At 47.0% G+C, this 22,736-nt stretch overlaps 1 protein-coding gene across 1 annotated transcript; it reads right to left on the minus strand.

The window, feature by feature from the left end:
- Positions 1-9,195: 9,195 nt before the first annotated feature.
- On the minus strand, positions 9,196-22,735 carry LOC116948446 (galectin-9B-like). The gene is made up of 9 exons (XM_032965127.2): positions 22,572-22,735; positions 20,991-21,079; positions 19,130-19,340; positions 15,298-15,417; positions 15,009-15,104; positions 14,851-14,871; positions 13,467-13,555; positions 10,260-10,422; positions 9,196-9,465 (listed from the first exon to the last, which is right to left on the minus strand). Exons 1-9 carry the CDS (start codon positions 22,611-22,613, stop codon positions 9,316-9,318), a joined length of 981 nt encoding a protein of 326 aa, XP_032821018.2. The 5' UTR covers positions 22,614-22,735; the 3' UTR covers positions 9,196-9,315.
- Between the last annotated feature and the right edge of the window lies 1 nt (position 22,736).

A 22,736-nucleotide genomic window follows, 5' to 3' on the forward strand; every position in this document is an offset into this window, starting at 1 on the left:
CGCGGCCATCCTCTCGGATGCGTTCCATTCCTTTGGCCGCCGTTCCGTTATTATTATTTTTGACTATCGGCCCGCCGTCCCTTCTGGCCGTGACGACGTGTCTTGCCAAAGCCCACTTGTCACGTTTGTTTTCACGGTTCGAAACGCCGTCATTGACCTGCGTATGTTCCCTAACGTGCATTTACGCGTGCGCCTTGTATGCGAATTTTTTTTAAAAAAGGGAAAATATCGCACGTAACAGCTGTGACAAGTCCAGCGCCAAATTGACCAACGTCCTCAATGTCGTGTGTCACCAGAAATCAGTCGAAACGTTTCTCCCCGCTAATCCGCGGCGATGCGCGATCTCCGATGCTTGGCACGCGCTCTGCTTTAGCTTAGCGGCTCGTCAGCTCGACGGGAATACGGGACACACAGAACTGACGTGTGTTTATGTAACCGGCACAGAGAAAGCGGTGCAGCCACGCATAAAGACGCTACCCTGGCAGTTTGTCTCAAACAAAATGCAGTCGTTCTAGCGAAAAAAACCCAAGGTAATCAATCTGAGGCCGCACGGCTAACACAACGCCAAGGCATTGCCGTGGACGCCGGAGAGGTGGCAGCTTAATGGCCGAATATTCCGATGGACAAATTCGCCGATGTGCTTACAAGTCAACAGCCGCCAAAAATACCCGTTAGCACATTGTGCAAGTCCATACTTGTGGTTTAAAAAAAAAAAGGATCCAACAATCAAAACCAAGGCCTTTTTGTTCCGTTGGACGGCAGCCAGTGGCGTATGATGATTAAGTAGAACTAATCTGCATGGGACTAAGCATGACTAATTAAGAATTGAATGGAGCCATATTGAGACTCGGTGTCCGGACGTTGCATGACCTTGTAAAGAATTTTTGAAAGTAATGATAATGAAAACGTTGCATGGTGTAACTCTTTTGTTGAGATTTTTTTTGCAGCTTTACTTAATTTTTTTATATATATAATAACCTAATGATGAATTTACAGTCCTTTTTTCAATACACTGCTGGATGAAGGCCTTCCCACGCCACGTCAGTCACGGGGGAGTTGTTTGATCATACTTCAGCAGGCTGGTCAGTGCGGGTTGATGAAATGCGGTGCTCAGGACCACTTCGGATGTCACCTCCGATGTTAGCCGTGCGCGCCAATCAAACTCAGGTCGCATGGTGCGGCGTTGCTGGAGATTGTGGCTTCTGTGCCGCGCTCGCCCGGGGAATTGCGGGCAATGCTGCGATGCCCATCGGGGGGGGGGGGGGGGCGAATCGACGCTCTCGCTTGGGAGGAGAGTGGCTCCATCTCTGTCGCGGCGTTCCGCGTACAGCTCAAGGTCAAATACGCAGGGCTACGTGTCGCTATTAAACATGGATATTGTATCGCAGCTTCGCGAGTGTGCGGTGCCGAGATTCGAAACAAATCCACCTCGATTTTTGCCATGAAAAAGAAGCTTTCAAATATTAAATCCACTTTCGCCGATCTTAGTCAAAATGTGTTATACTTTTTTCAAAGACTATTAAATATGCAGGATTGTTTTTTTTCACGATCACATATAACATGATCTACAGCCTATAATAAACACGCACAGAATTCATCCGTTAGGCATCACCATGCAACGAATGATATCAAATGTTGACTCACGAAACAATCTTGACAATTTGCCGGGCAGTGGTGGCTATGCACGTGGCCTGTAATATAATCAAAGCACTGTGGAGACGAGGCTCGGTGGATCATCGCAAAAAATGTTGTGCGCAAAAACAGTGGCCATACCCTGGGCTCGCCAGAAGGCAATGGCAGCAAATATGCGGACTCTACTTGTTCCACCTATGTGGGACGGAGTGTTTTCCCCTCGCCGGGTGCTCCGATTTCCTCCCGCACCTGAACACAGTAATTGGCTGAAAACATCTCAATGTATATATATATGGGGGGATCGCAGAGCTTGGACAATTCTTGGTAGCGCCCGCTCCTCACCACGTGGATGCTGCTGCTGATGCTGCTGTTCTCCCGCTCGTTTGTGGTTCCTCCTCGTGCGTCTGCGTCGTCCTCGATTCAAGAGTGAGCGACTGCTGCGTGGCGGCGGCTCGTTATGACGTCTGTGAAAATGGAGCTTCAACAGCTCGTCTGATTCCTCCAGTATAAATATCCTGATTCTTAATTAATCGAATCAAGGGGGTTGGGGGGGGGTGAATCGTTACATCTCAGCTGAGATTGCGATTAACTGTTTCCTTGACTGAGTTCCGATTGTCCAAGCAAAAAGAATGTCAAAAATCAATACAGCGGACACGAATTAGTTCTTGCGTGAAACAAAAATGTGTTGGTTCAATATTAGAACATGCTTTTTACACGTAGTTTAACAAATGTGTAAACCAGTAGAGAATCCGTTGCTGCTCTGCAACGGAACATAAAAGACGGCTGTCATTTCCACGCTCGTTTCGCAATCCTGTACTCGGAGCACGCAACGCAATTAGTTTTTTTTGCATGTAATAAAATGCTAATATAATGCGTATTGTGAGGTATGTTATAGCCTCTACGATGTCCTGGCGAAATAATGACATTCACAGGACCACAAATTGAAAAGTTGGAGCAATTTTAAACGAACCGTGTCAGTCTTGTGTATTGGTTGTTCCCATATCCTCGGTGTCACTGTCTAATAAATGCCTGCTAAACTTCTTCCGCAGTTTCAATACAATGTTGATTTGTTCCACGGAAAATCTCGTGTAGCCAGTTACCCAGATAGCTTCGGTGGCAACGATCCGCAGCAGCCACCGACAGCAGAGTTAATGTTGGGGTGGAGAGGATGCCAGCCCAGCAGCCAGCCAGGAAACTCGAGGCATGCTTTATTTGTCATAGCAATATGACACAATGCATTTAGGGAGTCGAGCAATTTCTTATACTTCTAATTGCAAAATCCTTGAAAAGTCCCTGACAGCGAAGACAATATGATCGCTAATTTGAACAAAATGACATTCCGCGCATCAGTGAATGAATGCACATGAGAACACCATTTGTCTCTTTTCATTATCTCCGCGTGCCAACTTCCTTGTTTTTGGGGAATGGTTCATGTCTATCCTTTGTTCAGTTTTTTTTCCCACTGCGTTCGTGGTATATGTGATTTATCCGCCCTCAAAGGAGGAGACATTGAAAATGACCTGTGGCTTATTGAAAACAATAAATGGCTTACCTCACGCTATTTAAGGCAGTTGCGAGTTACACCATAGGCAAGATCCGGTGCCCTTTCACTCCATAAATGACACCGTAAACCCTCGGAACACATTCGCCGTCAATCTCTGTGTAAAGTAGGTGTGTAAGGAACTCATGCCTATTGGGTGGAATAGCCACAACGTAAACGGACGGAGCTCACTGAGAATAGCCGGGCAAGGAAGGGTAAAACCTCCTTCCACCCTGCCACTGTACCCTACGTTGCAGACGCACTGCGCTCATCGCGGCGTTAATTTCCCAGCGGAATATCATCAAACTAATATCGCTGGATGTGAAACGCTTGAAAGAGCCACCACAGGACAAAAGGCGAGGAAATAATTAAATGCGAGTGAACAAATTCCCAAAGTGCCATTGCAACTCTTGTGCAATAAAAAGGAGTTAATATCACCTTGAATGTCTGGCTACATGTCAGCCTTCATTTGAAAAGGCACAGTCCACGACGTACATCGTCCGTGTGGATATTAGCGACGAAGGTGGAAGGGTTTGAGATGAAGGGGAAAGCGGAGCCTCGTAGATTCAGGCCACGTTCTTTGTGATGTCTCTCTCTCTCTCTTAGCGCCCAGACACGCGAATCGTGAACACACCTCTCTGCCCACAGAGGCGCAAGCTTCATAACAAACAAACCAAAAAGCGGGGCGATTTTATCGTCTCAGAAAATTTAGACTCCAAAAAGCGCAACCCTAATGAGCAGTAATTCTCAATGCATCGCAAACCACTTTCACCAATTACTGAACCCCAAGCGAGCGATGTGAGTGATCTTTGCTTACCACCGAAAAGCCTGAGGTCCAGGCTTACTCTGTTGTACTGTGCTACGTGTAACAGCAGCAGCAGCAGCAGCCAGGGAGGTAAAGACATTGGAACCAACACTGCGCTAATCCGATCTCCAATGTCCCGCACCTCACGCAGCGTTGTGCTTTGTGCGCTTGTTACGGCATTAGGGCATCATAGCTCTCTCACGCGTTTTGCTGTCTCGACGTTATATAAATGCAGATGCTGTCGTTAAGAGCTCTACCGTTTAAGTTTCAAAAGTTGCAGAGGCCGTTGATGCATTTCAATTTGTACAAAGTAGTTTGCATTTAAATCGTTCAAGGCCATCACAGAGCAGTAGAATCTAACTCCATGGCTTTTATCAGTGGCGAGTGAAATCGTAATCAGTCTCTGGACCGCCCCATTGATCAATATCGAGATAAACTAAACTGCACGACAGACACAGCAATGTGGAAACCTTCATCTGGTAGTGGATTGTAAAAAAGGTTGTATATTATATAATCAATCTTGATTTGAAGCTTTCGTGACTGCAGGAATCCATACTCTTTGGTTCTTTCGGTAAAGTTACGTAGGTATAAAAAAATAATAGATCACGACGTTTCGATCGCCACACAAGCAATCGCCTTCAGGTGGGATAGAGAAAGTAATCATTTATTGATTTATTATGAATGGATGCTTACAAATAGTCACGTGGGTTTTTTTTAATGCTGTTTCTCTGTTGGCCTCAGTGCCGTTTTACGAAATTCGGGTGTCAGATAAATTTGTGGACGTAGTTGTACATTTCTTTAAACGGGGAATGGGATGCTGTGGAAACACCACCACAAACACCAAAATTGGTGAATCAGTTCCTCTCATTTCCTTTTGTTAAATTGTGTTGATGTGAAATGTAGTCCTAACTGCACTAGGCTGTTGCACATCACACTTGCAATTATCTCAAATCAGCCAGTGATCCTTGACACGGTCCCCCCTGGATTCAAATCCTAGACTTTGCTCACGCTGTTGTTGGTGGAATGGCCCCAGCCAGGACACATTCTCGATAGCTCTTCTAAAGGGTACTTTGAACCACTCTTCCACGGTGTCCAGAGGTCTTGAAAGGGGTGGGAGTACCCACACTTTACCCCACCACAATCAACCTCGTGACCGGCTGAGGTATACCCGCTAATACGGCTGGGATAACTGGAACTTTGGCATAAAAATAAACGTGTCCCATTGTTTAATCGACCGCGCCAGGAGATAGGCGCCACGGTGGCGAGATGTTAATTCCCTCGCCTGGTACCCAAGAGCGCGTGGGTTCGATCCCAACCCCGACGTCTATAAATTTGGAGTTTGCATGATCTCCCCGTGGTCGGGTGGATTTTTCTCCGGGTCCTCCAGTTTTCCCCTCCACATGTAGAAACACGCGTTTAGAGTATTTGGCTGCTATACATTTCCACATAAGCCACTTCGTGGAGCTATCATTAGGGGCCAGATCGCGTCTGGAAAAAAAAGCTATATAGCTCAGTGGGCCTTACCTGGTTAAAAAAAATAGTTAATAGTTAATAGATCGAAGCGAACCACTATGCTTAACACAGCCCTTCACCCCCACCACCCACATCCAATCCATCATCAATCCATCATTTATTCAAAGTACATGCGACGCTTTGCAGCATCTGCATTAAAGATTCACGCGATGGTTATTATACAAATCTATCAAAGGGAGACATGAAAAGTCAAAGCGCGGTCTCTGGCACGTGGCTGAACAAGGCCTCCCCCCCCCTCTCTCTCGGAGTCAGTCCCAGAGTCGATCATTAGAGGGTTCACACGTAGACTTCAAACGCGTGCTTGTGTTTCATTTAGAGCGCTTGGAATAACACTCCCACCACCACCACCACCAACCTCCCCACGACGCATTTTTGTTGTTTCTGTTCTTGTTACGCGGGAGATTCCTGGAACAGAAATTACATTTGGCGCAGCGGTAAATAATGTAACATAAATACGGTCGTGCATTTGAGAGAATTGCCACGTGACAGGCGATGAGTTGAATGATGCTGTTTGTTTTGTGACGGAATCACACAGAAAGTGTTTCCGTCTCATCGCATCTCATCTCAGCAATCAATCTTTATTTAAATATACCACAACCCTTCACAATGACATCGCCACTGAGCGCTTTGCAAGTAAACATACCACGACATCAATCTAATGAAAGTTACACAAGCAACAATAAGTATACACATTAGTTCAAGCTTTATCAAATAGATTATAAAAAAAAAACTTTAGCCTGGGGCGCATAACAACAGGCGCTGTAGGCCCTAAGGGGATAACGTCCTCAGCCGAAGGGCCGTCCAATCCAATCCACTGTTGTGCTGTACTCTGCCCCAATGCCTGTGCTCCCCGCCTTCACCATCCCGCATTGATGAGAGCGCTCAATAACTGTCACGTAACCCACACGACCCCCGCACGGCGTGGGGAGGCCCTCATCCGGCGCTGGAACGTCGACAACACGGGCCGCACGGGCACAGCAACACGTGCGTTTTCGTTTGATTGTTCCATATCCATCGTTTGGGTCTCTCAGGCGCCAGGACGGCTCCCCACGACTCTCCCGTGTCGCTCTCGCGTCGTGCCCTCCCGTAAAGCTGCACCCAGCTCCCCTCTGGCACCCGGGAGAGCATCTCCCGGGTGGAGAGCATCTCCCGGGTGCCAGACCGTTTCATCGGTGGGCGGTCGATCCGTCAAAAATGAACAAACGGCACCAGCGGACACTGACAAAACACCGCCCCCCTCCCACCACCACCACACACACAGACGGCAGCTCCCTCCCTGCAGTCGCTACAGCTGCAGCAGCAGCAGGCAACCAGCGCCGTCTATCTTTAGCACTGGGGGGGTTGAGTGTGCGAGGGACACCCCACACACCTCGCCCCGTTGGGCATTGATGGCGTTTGCCACCCACTGCCACCACCACCACCAGGGCCCGTGGGCTCCACGGCACATCCGCAGACGGGGGCGCACGGCACACGACGGCCAGGGTCACCGGGGGGCAACCGAGACAGCGGCCCGGCTGTCCGCATGCGAGAGGGTGGTGGTGACGATGCCCCCGACTCTGGATTTCTGCCTGCTGCCTTACTTCCCACTGCTGCGGGCAGTGGGAAGTACGGCAGCAGCATGTACATACGCCACCACCATCCTACCACCCAGTCACATTTGAGGGTCTCTCAAAACAAGTTCCATCCTCGTGAAAATGTTTTGTGGACACGTTGTTTTTAACGCCAGAACTTTTAACTTGTTGATAGCGGTCGAGCGAGCGGCCCGCAAACCGGAAGGTCGCGAATTCAAATCCCGGTTCGGGTGTCGACTCAGCCCATTCAATGGTTACCACTTTTTTTAGGGAGGGGGGTGGGGAGTCCACAGTGGCTATTCAATGAACAGAGCCGCCCCCGTCATAGGAATGTGGAATTTTATTATAAGCTCAGGGCTGTAAACTGAAAGTGAGCACGGCCTTAATCAATGCTCGTTTGAGCAGGGCGTCACTTTGGAAATGTATGCGTGAGAAATGCAAGTTATCGGCATGTTATTGGCAGCAGGAGACGTAGTGGCTAGAAGGGATTGATGGCTGGTGGCCGAGACTCATGATGGAGTGGCGCCACAACGAACGCACCTCCGATCAGCAGGGTTGGCTACGTACGGCGCGAAAGATGTTCAACGTGCACACGTACAAAGCGCCCGTGAGAAACTGTCCATCACGGAGATGTGGCAGGGTGACCATTGGCCCTTGTGCAGGAGCTCGACGGACTGCTGCATTGGAAGACGGCAACCAGATGGCGACGCATTAGCGGCGGCCTACATCCTGCAGTGGATAGACCACGGCTAGCGACGATGAATGTGCCTCAATGACACACGTGTCAATCCATGCGGTTTACCCCGTATTCTTGTACAGGGGGATTGAGTTTGCAGGCCCACACGGCGTACAGCCGTTTCAATACGGGCACAATTCGTTTTTGTGTCTATTTGTTTGTGTTTCTCCCTTGTGATGCGACCTTATAGGATGAACGTTGAGATTTATAATGGCACGGGGTGACCAATAAGGTCTGAATTGGTCTCTAGTATGGTAGGCACTGATAAGGGTTTGACAGATATGCAATAAAGCTGCATAATTCGATCGAAGCTTTGGAACCACATTCTCCGATTTGCCCAGTACAGTAATGCACTACTGACGATCGCAGACTTTGAGCTGAACACAAGGCTTCATTGAAAACAAATTTCGCGAACCAGTGCGCTACATTCTAACGATTAACAGCAAAGTCGCGCACAGCAGTCATACTGACCTATCATTGTAAAAGTGCGAGCCGAAATGTCAGCGTGACGCTGGAGTGCAAAGTCAAAGTCCTTTATAACAGCGACGCCTCGTGGTTGGCCCGAAAAGTGTTCCGATGGTGACATCGCAGCGAACTGGCCGAGCACAGGGAATAATAGCAGGGTACAAGGCCCGCCGAGCCACGCACAAGGAGGAGAAATCACAGCGATGTACGACACTCCGCTACTCCTGACGCGGTGATCTGGCTTGACCACCTCAAATGTGAAATTGTAGTTCGCTGCTCCGCGTCTCCAGCAGCCGCGTGGAATAAGAAGAGGCTCGTCACAAACCCGGCCCCCCGAGTTCGACTCCCGCTCACGGTCAACACCGGTGACGATTATCCGAACCGGTCCTGGGCCTCCCCTAGATCGACTCAGCCTCAAATTAGTGCCTGGTGCGGTGTGTAAACATCACTACTGGGGAGAGAAGGGCAATCGGGCGTGGTGCTGGCAACCCACCCCCTCGTGTGCCGTGCCGGCCTTCATAGATGCTCGCTAACAGCACTTGCCCCAACAATCTGTCAAGGCTATACGGGGGATTTTTGTCTCTGGTGCCCTCCACCACCCCACGTGACAGCTCTACTCTGGCCCTGCCATGCGAGAGATGGAGCCAGGCTTGGGTTTAGTGACGATGACACAAAGGTTTTTCAATAAATCAGCAGCAGAACAACATTTTAAAAGTATTTTTTTTATTCAGACATCCATAGCAAATCATCACAATCACTGTATCAAAAAAAAGCATGCTCTACAGATTATATCACGCCCTCTCAAGCAAACCTGTCGACTCGACAGTTGGAACACAAAAATACGTCTTTTGGAGTGTTGCTCATCATTGTACTACTTATTACCTTTGCTCCACGAGTAATCAGCTGACTAACACACATTTTAAACAACGAAAAATCAACATCAGAGGAGGGGGGGGGGGGGGTTTGGCGACACTACCAAACGATCCCTCGCAGAGGGCTTCCCTCTGCCGTGCGGCGAGCCGGCGAGCTGCGCTTACTGCAGCTGGACATTGGTGAGGGTCACGTCCCCAGTCACCTCCAGCTTCACGGCCCTCCCCACGGGCGACACGCGATGATTGTAGGAGAAGAGGTGCTGCCCGTTGATGGACACCTTGTAATCGGTCGCATCGCACTGGATGTTCATCTGCAGGGCATCACGCGGGCAGGGCCCGGATTAACATCGCAGCCCGGGGCCTCGGATTTTGAGCAGCCCCCCCCCACCCCACCCCACCCCACCCGACCCTCTCCCCAACCTCAATAAATAAGCACACAGCCTTACAATGGTTAAATACTATGCTGTTAGCAGTATGATCAACCCTATAGGAGGTTTTTCAATTCAGCCATCGCATCGCTATGTCTTACTGAAATGTGCCGAAATTACAATTTTAAAAAAACTCAACATGACAGCCTTAAAAGGAAAAAAAAAATCGGTGTCGTTTCGGGAAATGGCCATTAGCGCATGTGCCATTGAGGTTCATGTTATTTGTGCTCGTGAACTCCTGTCGACGTGGTACCACTGGAATAATTTGTGCATTTAAAGGCTTTGTCCAATTTTTGATTTATAGCTCTACACGATTCGTGCTTCACATTTACACAACTAGAACTAAAATAACCCAGAGGGGGAATAACAATGACGCGTCGAGCATGGGAGGTGCTAACAGTGAAGTGACGGGATTGAATACACTCAGAGGGGATCCTCCAAATCTATAGGCAATGTTTAGATGTGAAGACAGAATGGCGTTCTGTTTGTGTTCTCTTACATGCAGTACGCGTATCTGACAAACGGACATAAAATGTGGTCAGCACCAAGTTTGTTGTTTTTAACTTAAGAGTTGACCTCAGGTGCACGTTAACGTACCAACCCATGGACTGGCAAATGTCGGGGTAGAGAAAGTGAATTTTGAGCTGGATTTGCCACTAACCCAACCACGACCTTACCTGGAAGCCCTGTCCTCTATTGAAGGGAAAGAAGGGCACCTGGCGTTCCTCGGAACCCCACGACTTATTTAGAAGGGAGTTCCTCACGAAGGCGTGTTCGTCGAAGCGAGGGTTGAGGTGCAGGACGACTTGGCCACCCTTGATTTGGAGGTTGACGGTAAACCTGGAGCGAGAGGCGAGCGTCGCACAGCAAACGGGTCAACGACAGGATGGCCACCATCCGAAGGGGTTTTGGGAAATGTATTCACAACAGGTTTTATGCCCTATTTTTGTTTAAACGTTATTTGGCCATATTCTCCAAATTTTAACCCAGTTGTAGTTTCAGCGTCACGCGATAAGACGAAGAATCCATTCGCATCTCTAATGGCAGTGCAACCCTTTGTGTTAAAGAACAGCCCATGGAAGTGGATATCACAGAGCTACCTCTGAGACGTCCATTGCATGACAGTCAAACTGACAGCTTTAATCCTCAGAGTTGGAATTTTGCCAAATGAAGTGCAAAATCTAATTTTATGCGATGGGTTTTTTTTGTGCATCCATGAACTCACTGCATGTGGGAACCTGGCTAAATCACAGGTGGGTGTCTGGATTCAAACCCAGGATCTCAGCAGAGCCGACTCACCACTTTGAGCCTCTCAGCCAATTTTACGTTGTTTTAAGGACTGTAAATGAATGACAGCTCGTAATGAAACCTTTTGGATATTAATGGAAACAAGTGAATGTAAGAAAATAACGAAAAACTTTAAGAATAAAACTGATGAACATAAAAGAAACATTATTTTGTCACGTAAGATGGTGTTGCTATTACAACCATTTAACTCCCCGTGCTGAATTAATTACCATTAATTACACATTTATCTTTCCCTTGAAAGCAGTAGCGGTGTGTATGCTGTGGTTGAGAAGCCACGCACCTCATGGGAAGCTGCATGAACTGTAGGCGCCACCATCATATTCCACTTTCTCTGGGGAATTATACGCGAGTCTGTGGGTCTCTGTGTGTGTGTCTATGGGTTTCTGTGTGTGTCTATGGGTTTCTGTGTGTGTCTATGGGTTTCTGAGTGAGTCTATGGGTCTCTGTGTGTGTCTATGGGTCTCTGTGAGTCTATGGGTCTCTGTGTGAGGCTATGGGTTTATGTGTGAGTCTATAGGTATCTGTGTGAGTCTATGGGTCTTTGAGTGAGTCTATGGGTCTCTATGTGAGTCTATGGGTCTCTGTGTGAGTCTATGGGTTTCTGTGTGTGTCTATGGGTTTCTGAGTGAGTCTATGGGTCTCTGTGTGTGTCTATGGGTCTCTGTGAGTCTATGGGTTTCTGTGTGAGTCTATTGGTTTATGTGTGAGTCTATAGGTATCTGTGTGAGTCTATGGGTCTCTGAGTGAGTCTATTGGTCTCTGAGTGAGTCTATTGGTCTCTGTGAGTCTATGGGTCTCTGTGTGTGTCTATGGGTTTCTGAGTGAGTCTATGGGTCTCTGTGTGTGTCTATGGGTCTCTGTGAGTCTATGGGTCTCTGTGTGAGTCTATGGGTCTCTGAGTGAGTCTATGGGTCTCTGTGTGAGTCTATGGGTCTCTGTATGGGTCTATGGGTCTATGTGTGTGTCTATGGGTTTATGTGTGAGTCTATAGGTCTCTGTGTGAGTCTATGGGTCTCTGAGTGAGTCTATGGGTCTCTGAGTGAGTCTATATGTGAGTCTATGGGTCTCTGTGTGAGTCTATGGGTCTCTGTGTGAGTCTATGGGTCTTTGTGTGTGTCAATGGGTCGCTGTGTGAGTCCATGGGTCTCTGTGTGATTCTATGGGTCTCTGTGTAAGTCTATCGGTCTCTATGTGAGTTTATGGGTCTGAATCTGAGTATTTGGGTCTCAATGTGAGTCTATGGGTCTCAATGTGATTCTATGGGTCTCTGTGGAGTCTATGGGTCTCTGCGTGTATCTATGCGTCTCTGTGTGATTCTATGGGTCTCTGTGCGAGTCTATGTGTCTCTGTGTGTATCTGTGCGTCTCTGTGTGAGTCTATGGGTCTCTATGTGAATCTTTGGGTCTCTGTGTGATTCTATGGGTCTCTGTGTGAGTCTATGTGTCTCTGTGTGTATCTATGCGTCTCTGTGTGAGTCTATGAGTCTCTATGTGAGACATCCAGGGTGAAGTTTGTGGCCTCCTGCACCTGGATCCATGAGCCACCGCTGGCAGTGACCCAAAGTGTATAACCCAGAGTGTAAAACCCAGAGTGTATAACCCAGAGTGTGTAACCCAGAGTGTATAACCCAGAGTGTGTAACCCATAGTGTATAACCCAGAGTGTGTAACCCAGAGTGTGTAACCCATAGTGTATAACCCAGAGTGTGTAACCCAGAGTGTATAACCCAGAGTGTATAGCCCAGAGTGTGTAACCCAGAGTGTGTAACCCATAGTGTATAACCCAGAGTGTGTAACCCAGAGTGTGTAACCCAGAGTGTGTAACCCAGAGTGTATAACCCAGAGTGTTTAACCCAGAGTGTGTAACCCATAGTGTATAACCCAGAGTGTGTAACCCAGAGTGTGTAACCCAGAGTGTATAACTCAGAGTGTATAACCCAGAGTGAGTAACCCAGAGTGTATAACCCAGAGTGTGTAACCCAGAGTGTATAACCCAGAGTGTGTAACCCAGAGTGTGTAACCCATAGTGTATAACCCAGAGTGTGTAACCCAGAGTGTGTAACCCAGAGTGTGTAACCCAGAGTGTATAACCCAGAGTGTATAACCCAGAGTGTATAACCCAGAGTGTGTAACCCAGAGTGTATAACCCAGAGTGTGTAACCCAGAGTGTGTAACCCAGAGTGTATAACCCAGAGTGTGTAACCCAGAGTGTGTAACCCAGAGTGTGTAACCCAGAGTGTATAACCCAGAGTGTATAACCCAGAGTGTGTAACCCAGAGTGAGTAACCCAGAGTGCATAGCCCAGAGTGCATAACCCAGAGTGTGTAACCCAGAGTGTATAACCCAGAGTGTATAACTCAGAGTGTATAACCCAGAGTGAGTAACCCAGAGTGTATAACCCAGAGTGTGTAACCCAGAGTGTGTAACCCAGAGTGAGTAACCCAGAGTGTATAACCCAGAGTGTATAACCCAAAGTGTATAACCCAGAGTGTGTAACCCAGAGTGTGTAACCCAGAGTGTGTAACCCAGAGTGTATAACAACTCAACTCAGGAGGTCTCTCCAGTCCTAAGCCCTCACCGGTGAGCTTTGGGGCTGACCACGCCATTCATGATGATGATGCGTCCGGTGTATAATCCACCAGGGATGTCACAGCTGTACGGCACTGCCTGGTAAATCATATCAACAAATTAATGTTCGTTGGAAACTTTCATATTCAGGTCGATGCTCCCACATGCCCTGTCAAAGCCAAGTTTCTTGGTTCATTGGACAGTTGTGGCTCGGTCCAATGGGTTTACCTCCCTTCTAAAAAGGCAAAAAAAACATCCTCGATGGCCTTGCACCACTTAGATCACGGGTGGCGTTGCTCAAATGTTCCTGTCCCTTGTTTAACGATCGCCTTGGGGCTGTGAAGACTGTGGTGCGTCGTCTAGAGCATACATCGAGGTCAACTGGTCTTGCTCCTAATGCCGAGGCTTACAAGCTCCACCTGCTGGATTACCAGGACGGTCTGTGCAGAGCCAAAGTACATGTTTACTCCTCGCAGACAAAGAAGCGTAGCCCACGTGGTCTTTTTTAATTTTCCGAGCGCCTTCTTAAACCTTCCGTGCGGTCGCCCCAACCCCCGACGAGTGAACTCTGCAACTCCTTTCTTCATTTATTTTGCTTGACAATTTGAAAACATCCGATCCAATTTTTCCTCCAATAATTAACGTTGCCGGGTGTGGTGGTACGCACACGCCTGCAACCAGCGCTCTCGAGGCATGGGTTAGTGGTCCGCAGACAGATCACGCAGTCGTTGTGAGACTAATCCCCACTGGACTGGTGTGACTGGTTATGGCTACTGTTTTATTTTATTTCTCTAATGACGTGACTTTACCGAAAGAACCAAAGAGTATGGATTACTGCAGTCACGAAAGCTTAAAATCAAGATATGGCTACTGATTTTATGAATTTAACTTTGAAATAATGACACATTGAAACGATCTAATGAGGAACCCCTTGTGAAGGTATTGAGAATAACAACGGTTTATAATGAAGGCCTCGTGCCGTGGGGGGTGTTTGGCCATACATCCCCACGCTGGTCAATGCGGGTTGGTGAAGAGGTGGATGGGACCATGACCTTGATGTTATCCGTTATCAGGAAACAATCTCAGGTAGCCGGGTTCAGAGCCCAGCGCGAAAACCACTACACCACCACTACCCCCAAATATACCATGTTATCTGTATTATAAGACGGTCTGGAAAGTAAGACGCACCCCACAGGTGTATCTGGCATTAATAAAGTTCTAGTAATGTTGTTTGATGCCAACCAGAGTATAAGACGTATCTCCAACTTTTGGTTTAACATACAGGGTGAAAAGGTCAATCCTAAAACCCAGAAAATACAGAAGGTGAATTAAGTACAATTTAAAGAACATTAAATGTGACAGATATTTAATTCATGTGCAGATAAGTTACTTACTGGGTTCACGGCCAAGGTCATCTGAATAAGGCAGACACACACACAATATGATCAATTGACTGGAGACAATTGGGTGGACAGAATGCAATCAGACTGGGAAGCTTGAATTTCTCACTGCGCTACGATCAGTGCGTGCGAGAGGTCATGGGGACACCCACCAGGCCACCTGGGTATGGTGGAGGCTGCGCTGGCATGAATTGAGGGGGCATCATTTGTGTTGACGGATACGTTGATGGAAAAGGTTGAGGGATCATCTGAAAAAAAAAACCTGGTGAAACACTATTGACATGGCAAACATGCAGCACGTATTATAAATGTGTGTGTGTGTAGTATACAGTACAATGTTGACAAAGACTCCTCCGAAAGCTTACACATGCTGTTGGGGCAAATTTTAACGATTGACTCGGGGAGGCAGATAAAACATAAACCGGGCCCTGGTGGACGCACTTGGTTTTGGGTGAAGGAGATGGAGTAGACGTTGACGGCGCCCGAGATGCTCAGGGTGTCCACGCTTGCAAAGTGGATGCGGTGCGGGTACTCCATAAAGTGTGACCCGTTCACTGCCACCTGGCACAGCACGCAAGGACACACCATTGCTTCATCATTATTGTTATTATTCAGTTGCCCGTTTACGTTGATCTCCCGGCGCGGTAGTTGAACCAATGGGTGGGTTTCTCATGAAGCCCCGCTCTATGTCCACCCAGCAATATACAGGGACTCCTCTACTTACGAACTTTCAGAGATACGAACAAACCTGTCCGTATGTCCAGTTGCCGTTCGGACCGAGAGATGTAAGTTCAACCTCCGCGCAATAGATGTCAGTGGTGGCATCTACATCTGCAGAACATGAAGAACCAGTGGAATCTACGTCTACAGGAGATTATACAACTTTGAAAGCCATTCCCCGCTTTCAGTATACACGCCGCACAACACGTTTGGAATTGAAAGGAGTAAAGTTGGACTTATGAACAAATGGACTTACGAACAGACCTCTGGAACCTAACGTATTCGTAAGTAGAGGAGTTCCTGTAAATGGTTACAATCCAGTTGAGTTGATTGGCAGGTCTCGTGTGTGTGTGTAGTGGGGTTAAAAGTGGGTACTCCCACCTCTTCTAAGATTTTTGACCAGTATGGAAGAGTAGGCCAAAATTCCGTCTATTGGGGGGTTCCCCGGCTCACTATTGCGGAGGCCCTTCTGCCAGCAGTGGAGTCAGCGAGCCGTTGCAGAGCTGCCCCCTATCCGTTCAGCGATTGTAAAAAAAAATGTAACGACTGGCGCGACCCTTTGTCCGCCTCTTATCTCGTTTAGGCAAAGGTATGAATCATGTTTGCCCAATCTCCAGTCTTCACGACACACCACAGCAAATCCATCCACTTTCATGATCTTCTCCATCCCAAAAAAATAGAGAGTTGTACAATTACGCTCTGTGCACCTCCGGTGATTGAGAAACACAGAAGTGCACCGTTTCGGCTCGTGTGAACTGGATTCCGAGAAGATACAGTTGTAACCAGGTAGTACGTGGCCAAATGGTTAGGCTGGTTTGCTAGGAATGTCAAGCAGTGACATGTCGCAGTCGACTTTCCCTGTCATCGCAAGCGGCCTCTGCTGGTATGTGCAGCGGACGTGTACATCCCATTCTTCAGTCTACTGCTGGATGAAGGCGTCCCCGTACTATGTGGACTCTGGGAGTTATTTGGCCATACTTCACCACCCTGGTTTCCACGTGGGTTGGTGATTGCGGGGAGCGGAGCCATGGTAGGATTAAAAGTACAGCGCAATGAATTATGACCTATCAAATAATACAGTGCGCTTCAAAAACATGTTAACACTATATGGGACTACGGATTTTAATGGGAAAAGAACGGATAATACACTGTAAAATGAAAACAAATGTAATGTTAATAACTTCAAAAAGTCAAAAGAGTCAACGCGTGCCTGGAACCTTGTCCAGGTGGTCTCCAGAGCACGGAGGCAGCACCTCTTGTGGCGTTGTTGCAAATTCTCAGAAGTGTTAAAACAAATTTTAAAGCACCCTTTATATTTATCATTCGATCTCCCCATATGCAAATATTTTAAGGGGTTTGTTTTTTTGTTTATCTCCACATGTATTTCATGGACCGTATATTTACTCGAAGCATGTTTTTGTTCGTGGTGTGCGGGAGCTCAACGGATTGTTGCATTGTAAGACCACGAGGGATAACGAGCGCTTGGAAAGGCTTTCATCCAGCAGTGGATAGACTATGGTTGATGATGGGATGATGATGTAAAGTTAAGATCGTGGATTTTAATTGTTTAATCGATCAGGAAGCACAACGTCCAAAATAATGCTGGCAATTAACTCCCGTAACGTGCGGTCACCTATTTTGCAGACTTGGCAGTCAAACGTCACAATTTCGATATTCGGAAGGCACTAGAGCTATACACATTTCATCTTCATTGAAAACGAGTTTCTTTAGAACTGCTTTTTGTGTTTACTTTGTTATCCACCCCATCACCTCCAATTAGCACAGTTGGCTACATACGGTGCAAACGAAGTTCAACAAACACACACACCTGAACTTCTCTGTCAACTGCCAATTAATGACTTTTCATTTGGCTGCAGGGTACAACAGCGGCTCCACAGCACTGTAACTGCAACCACTAGATAGTGTGAAAACATCAGCCGCGCGCACGTGAAGATTATCTACAACAATTTAAAGCTTTTGTGACTGCAATGATTCATCTTCTTTGGTTCTTTCGGTAAAGTCACGTAGAATGAGAATAAAATAATAAATTGATAAAATAAAATAACACAATAATATTCTCACGACGTTTCGGCCACAACACAAGCGGCCTTCATCAGGTGAAGGGGGCGAGACTGTCTGGTAGGACAGCGCTGGAGTGAGAGAGCCACGTTCAGATCACGGCTTTTAAGCTGTGTGCCGCGACTCTAAGGCTCTTTGTTCCTCTCACACAGCTTAAAAGCCGTGATCTGAACGTGGCTCTCTCACTCCAGCGCTGTCCTACCAGACAGTCTCGCCCCCTTCACCTGATGAAGGCCGCTTGTGTTGTGGCCGAAACGTCGTGAGAATATTATTGTGTTATTTTATTTTATCAATTTATTATTTTATTCTCATTCTACGTGACTTTACCGAAATAACCAAAGAAGATTATCTACAACAAATAGCCTCGTTGCAGCGACGCCTGTTCGGAGTCGTAACGGAAAGCGCCGTTTGCGTTACTCCGTTGCGCGTGGGCGTTTAGTGGGCTCTAAATATCACCACGGGCATTGTCACAGCGCACTCCGCCCAGGCAATCAGATTTGAAACACGAGTCGTAAAAAAAATACGCAACCTATCGGCCGTGACACACAGCGTATCGTAGTCAAAGAAAGGTGCAAAATGGCTCGGTCAATGTAGAGAAAATTAAAAATGACACGTTATGTACATGACAATTTTGTCGTGCTCACGGTTATGAGCATTTGTGAAGGAATGTACACGGGCTGTATGCCAATGTTACATTAAAAAAACTTACGGAGTGAATCGGTGACGTAACCGATTTAGCGTGTTATTTATTTATTTATTCATTTTGCATTTGCGCCTTTAACAACAGGATCGCCGCAAAGCGCTCACATCAACATTTTAACGAAAGTATAAAAATATTGCAAATCGGAGGGAATAATAACCAGTGAGAATAAACTGTTCTAAGAAGCGTAAATAGACAGCAACAAAAATACAAAACATAAAAAATGCAACAAAAAATACGAATGAGAGCCTAGAAAATTTGACAAAAGCCACTGATTCTTGAATAAATTCACGTCCGCAAAACCATGTTACCATGGAAAGGACATTTTTATATTTACTTTGGTATTTTGTTTGATCATTCGCCGTACGAGGGATTAGGCAATCGTACTGCACTGTGCAGCCTGGCTGAGTTCTATTCCTGGCCAAGGAGAGATAACGTCTGTGGTCAGTGATATGCGTTTCTGTTCTGCTTATCCCTCCCCCCGTCACCCACCACTCCTGTTTAACCTATACTCATCAGCACAGTGAAGTATAATCAAACAACTTTCATGACTGAAACGTATGGGGCGACCTTCATCGACCGGCCGAGTGACATCGGACTGTAAATGATAAGACACCAGCTTTCACAACGCGTCGGTTCAGCGATGCTTCACTCAATACATTTCTCGCCTGTGCAGCGCGTCCGGTTTGTCGCGCGTGGGCGCATTTTTTCGAAACGTGTTTCTGGCAAATGTTCCGTTGAGCAGGAAGCCGCTTCGGGTCATTTCAGACTTGCCTTGAAGCTGTGGTTGGAGACCATAAAGATGATCTCAAAGGCTTGGCCGCGCATGATGGTGTTGTAGGCCCTCTGCTCCTTCCCCCACGCCTGCCGCTGGAGCGTGTTGCACACGACCTGCTGTGGCCCTTCGTCCCAGCGCGGGTTGAAGTGGAAGGCCACGTCGGCACGCGGGGTCACGGACGACCCGCACTGGAAGTCGATTTGGAACCTGAACAAGCGAGGAGGGAGAAGGGGACCTGGAGTGAGCGACACGGTGTGCTGAGCGCGGGCAAAATATCTTCCGGCTTGGCGACGTGGACTGGGTCCGGCGAAAGTTCGGCTCTGCTGCATCCGCGCAAAGAAGCGTGGACAGATGCATTGTTGACATTTAACGGAGAGACAGAAACAGGAGCATGTGGATTTGAGAACATGTGCAGATTAAAGACAGGGTTCTGACCGTTAAGAAAATGGGCTTAAGCAGAGCGCATCGCTCAGAGGGATACATCTAGAGGAGGGAATGAGCCCAAGAGGTGTTGTTGGTGAGACGTTCCACCCCTCATAATTATCAACACCACAGTTTCATTTCTACAATTGCACAATGTTCACAGTGGCCTTGCACTGTGATGCTGTGTTGCAGCTCTAGACTTGGTTTAATCCACGCATCTGGTTGGATGCCACTGTGCTGGCATAATGAATCACAACCATAAAGCTGCAAATTTAAAACAAATCTTGGTCAAGGTATCGTCTCGGCCAATCAACGCTCCCAGGTGAATAAAAAGAGTACGTACCGCTTCATGGGAAACCAACACTGAGCATACAGTGCATAATAAGCCCTCGTTTAATCGATTAAAATAAATTCTTATGCTCAGAAAAAGCATCCAATCTTGTAAGAGGTAGATTATTTTCACTTGATGTGTTCTTGCAATGGGTTCGTGGGTAATCGCGAGGCAGATGAATCGCCTGACCCCTGCCATGGGAATGTGGCTGGCTGAGTGCTGCCAATGGAGATGAGTACTGGCACCATTGCTCATTTGAGGAAGGAGACGCATAGGGCATCATTGTCATATTGACGATTATTCATTCAAATCGGAATTTCCCCATCGCCAACAATACAGATGGCCAGTTTAACACGTGGTAGGCTTTTGCGACCAATATCATCCATAATAGAGGTGTTTGGGGTTAGATCGCGTAAATATATAAATGTGTAGTTAAAACCCGCCACCACCCGACACAGCCAACTAGTAAGGGTTGTCACGTAAACAGAACGTGGCCAATTCGTCACTAGTACAGCACTAACCGGTTTGTTGGAGAGCCAAGCCACAACATTTACAATCTGAGTACGACGTTTTGCCAGTAATAACTAGCTTCATCAGGCGACAGCCAGATTTGGAGAGAAGTCTTACTGTTTCGTTCCTTATATAGAGGCGTAGATGTGGTGACCACGCTTCTGCGCTCTTGCGGAAAGTGGGGGGTGGGGGTTATAAATGAGTCAACGTAAATTATGCATGTGCATTATGTGAGCCCATTGATCTTGTCCTTCCTGTCCATTGTGTGTATTAACATATCCGTACCAACGGTAATCACTATTGAAGTTTGGTGGCCTGTAAAAGCATGTATTTAAATAATGTATTAGTTGATGATTCGCTTCCACGCAGCACTAAGTCGGTAGCTATCTGAACGGTTAAATTTATTATTTAAAAAAAATATTCTCAAAAAAAGAGCACGCGTGCCAACGAGGACACTCAATTGATTTGGATAATGTTGACGTTCTGTGCAAAACTAGCTACGACTGGCCAAGACTAATTAGAGAATCTATCGACATTTAAAGAAACAAACAAAAATGTGTGGGTGGCATTTCAAAGGATTTTTCAAAAGTTACCTGCCGGAGTGATGGGGCACCATGCCCTTGATCATGACCATCTTGCCATCGGAAAGGCCCCCAAAAATCATGCCCACGTATGGGATGGCCTGCAGGAAGGACAGAGATGTGGTGATAGGTAGCACATCAGTCCTACTTAAGAACGTTTAAGTACGTATATTTACATTTCTTTAAAACTTCATTTTATGCCCGTTATTATTTGCTTTGTTAAAGCCATGTGCTGCTCATATCAGCATTGATGGGATGCTCGACCTATCTTTACAGCACTGAGGCGCTATTGGAAATTCCACATTTCTATGGCGGGATCGAGTCTCTCCATGGCACATATACGTTTGACTTTCCCACAAAACGATTCTATTTGATCAACCCCTGAGGGATGATGGACTGAGTCAACCCCCAACCAGGAAGTGAAACTATCAAAAAGTGAGTGGCTTGCTCGAGCAATGAGCCGCCCGGTTTAATGGTGAGATTCTTGTGGGCCCTAGGTACTTCTGCTTCGTAGGTCTTCAGTGATAACTTTCTACAGTTGCTGCTGCCCCATGTTACGACCGCCGCTGTCACTTGCTAAAGCTGATAACAAAAAAAGCTGTCTCCGATCAACCACATGACAACAACGCCGCTTGTTTTCCCGTGCACTACTCTCTATTGAGAATGAGATTGTGCGAAAAACACCATTTGTATATGTTATTGCTAATTTGCAATGGAAAAAAATATATAAAAGTTAATCTCCGGTCTTCATTTCTCTCACCTGATGAAAACAAACCGATTGACATTGACATGACTCTGTCTCTTTGTATATACACTGTGCCTATCCTTGCTATATTAATATTTTTTTGTTATTGAAGAAGATATCTGGGTTACATTTTTGATCATACAAAAAAAACACGGTCAACGTTTTTTTTTTTCCCGTAAGGCCTTTAGTTTTCGTAGGCTAATACGGCCCTGAGTACTGGGACCATTAATTTAAACAGATGAGAACTATTAATTCTCACACCTTGGACTGCAACACGCTTTCCAGCGTATGCGTTTGCCTTCACAATTATTTATTGAGCCGTTTGGAGGCCAACGATTTGATTTGTTTACGCGGCTAATAAACATGAGGCACGTAGTATCTTCTTGACGAACGTTAGTCCCTCCTCACGACGTGACACGGACGGACAGAGTGAGCGCATAAAACAATTGCAATCTTAGTTGGAGAGCGCCGACAAGTATCGGGTAAGGATGAGTATCACTCGTTTACAGCGCTGAGACGGTGGTGGAAATTAAATTTCCCCAAGGTCCGTTGACTTCCCCACAAAGTAATGCTTTATCGGCATTAAAAACTCGCAACTCTCCCGACTGCCAGATGCCCTTCCAATGGCAGAGCTAGGCAGCTGTGGTGGTGTTGTTGTATCGCTGCGAAGTCTTAGAAACAGAGAGAAAGAAAGCACCACTTCCTCCCGCAAGCCACTTCCAGAGGAGAAAACAAACGGACAGACACAAATAACAACCACTCAGCGCACAGTGATGTGTCTCGTCTTTAAAGACGACGATTTGTTTTGCACAAAGCAGCGAAGGGGTGGGTGTACAACTGTCACTTACCGGGTTGACGATATCACTTTGGGCTGGTGCGTAAAACGCCATGGTTTAATTTCTCTCTCCCTTTCTCGCAAAGCCTAGAGGAGCCTAGAGGAGGGCAACAGCTCAGAGAGAAAGGGAGAGAGAGAGAGAGAAGCACAGGCGGAGCGCAAGCGGTTGCTCACTAAA

The sequence above is a fragment of the Petromyzon marinus genome, chromosome 33, assembly GCF_048934315.1.
Source record: "Petromyzon marinus isolate PM22_M1 ecotype Great Lakes invasive population chromosome 33, UKy_Petmar_22M1.pri1.0, whole genome shotgun sequence".
In the NCBI taxonomy this organism is placed as follows: Eukaryota; Metazoa; Chordata; class Hyperoartia; order Petromyzontiformes; family Petromyzontidae; genus Petromyzon; species Petromyzon marinus.

Excerpts from the sequence above, each read along its gene's own strand:
- LOC116948446 (XM_032965127.2), bottom strand. The coding sequence starts at position 22,613 with ATGGCGTTTTACGCACCAGCCCAAAGTGATATCGTCAACCCG. Across the intron at positions 21,080-22,571 it reads AAAGTGATATCGTCAACCCG|GCCATCCCATACGTGGGCAT; the intron begins GTAAGTGACAGT and ends TCCTTCCTGCAG. Across the intron at positions 14,872-15,008 it reads CACCATACCCAGGTGGCCTG|ATGACCTTGGCCGTGAACCC; the intron begins GTGGGTGTCCCC and ends TGCCTTATTCAG.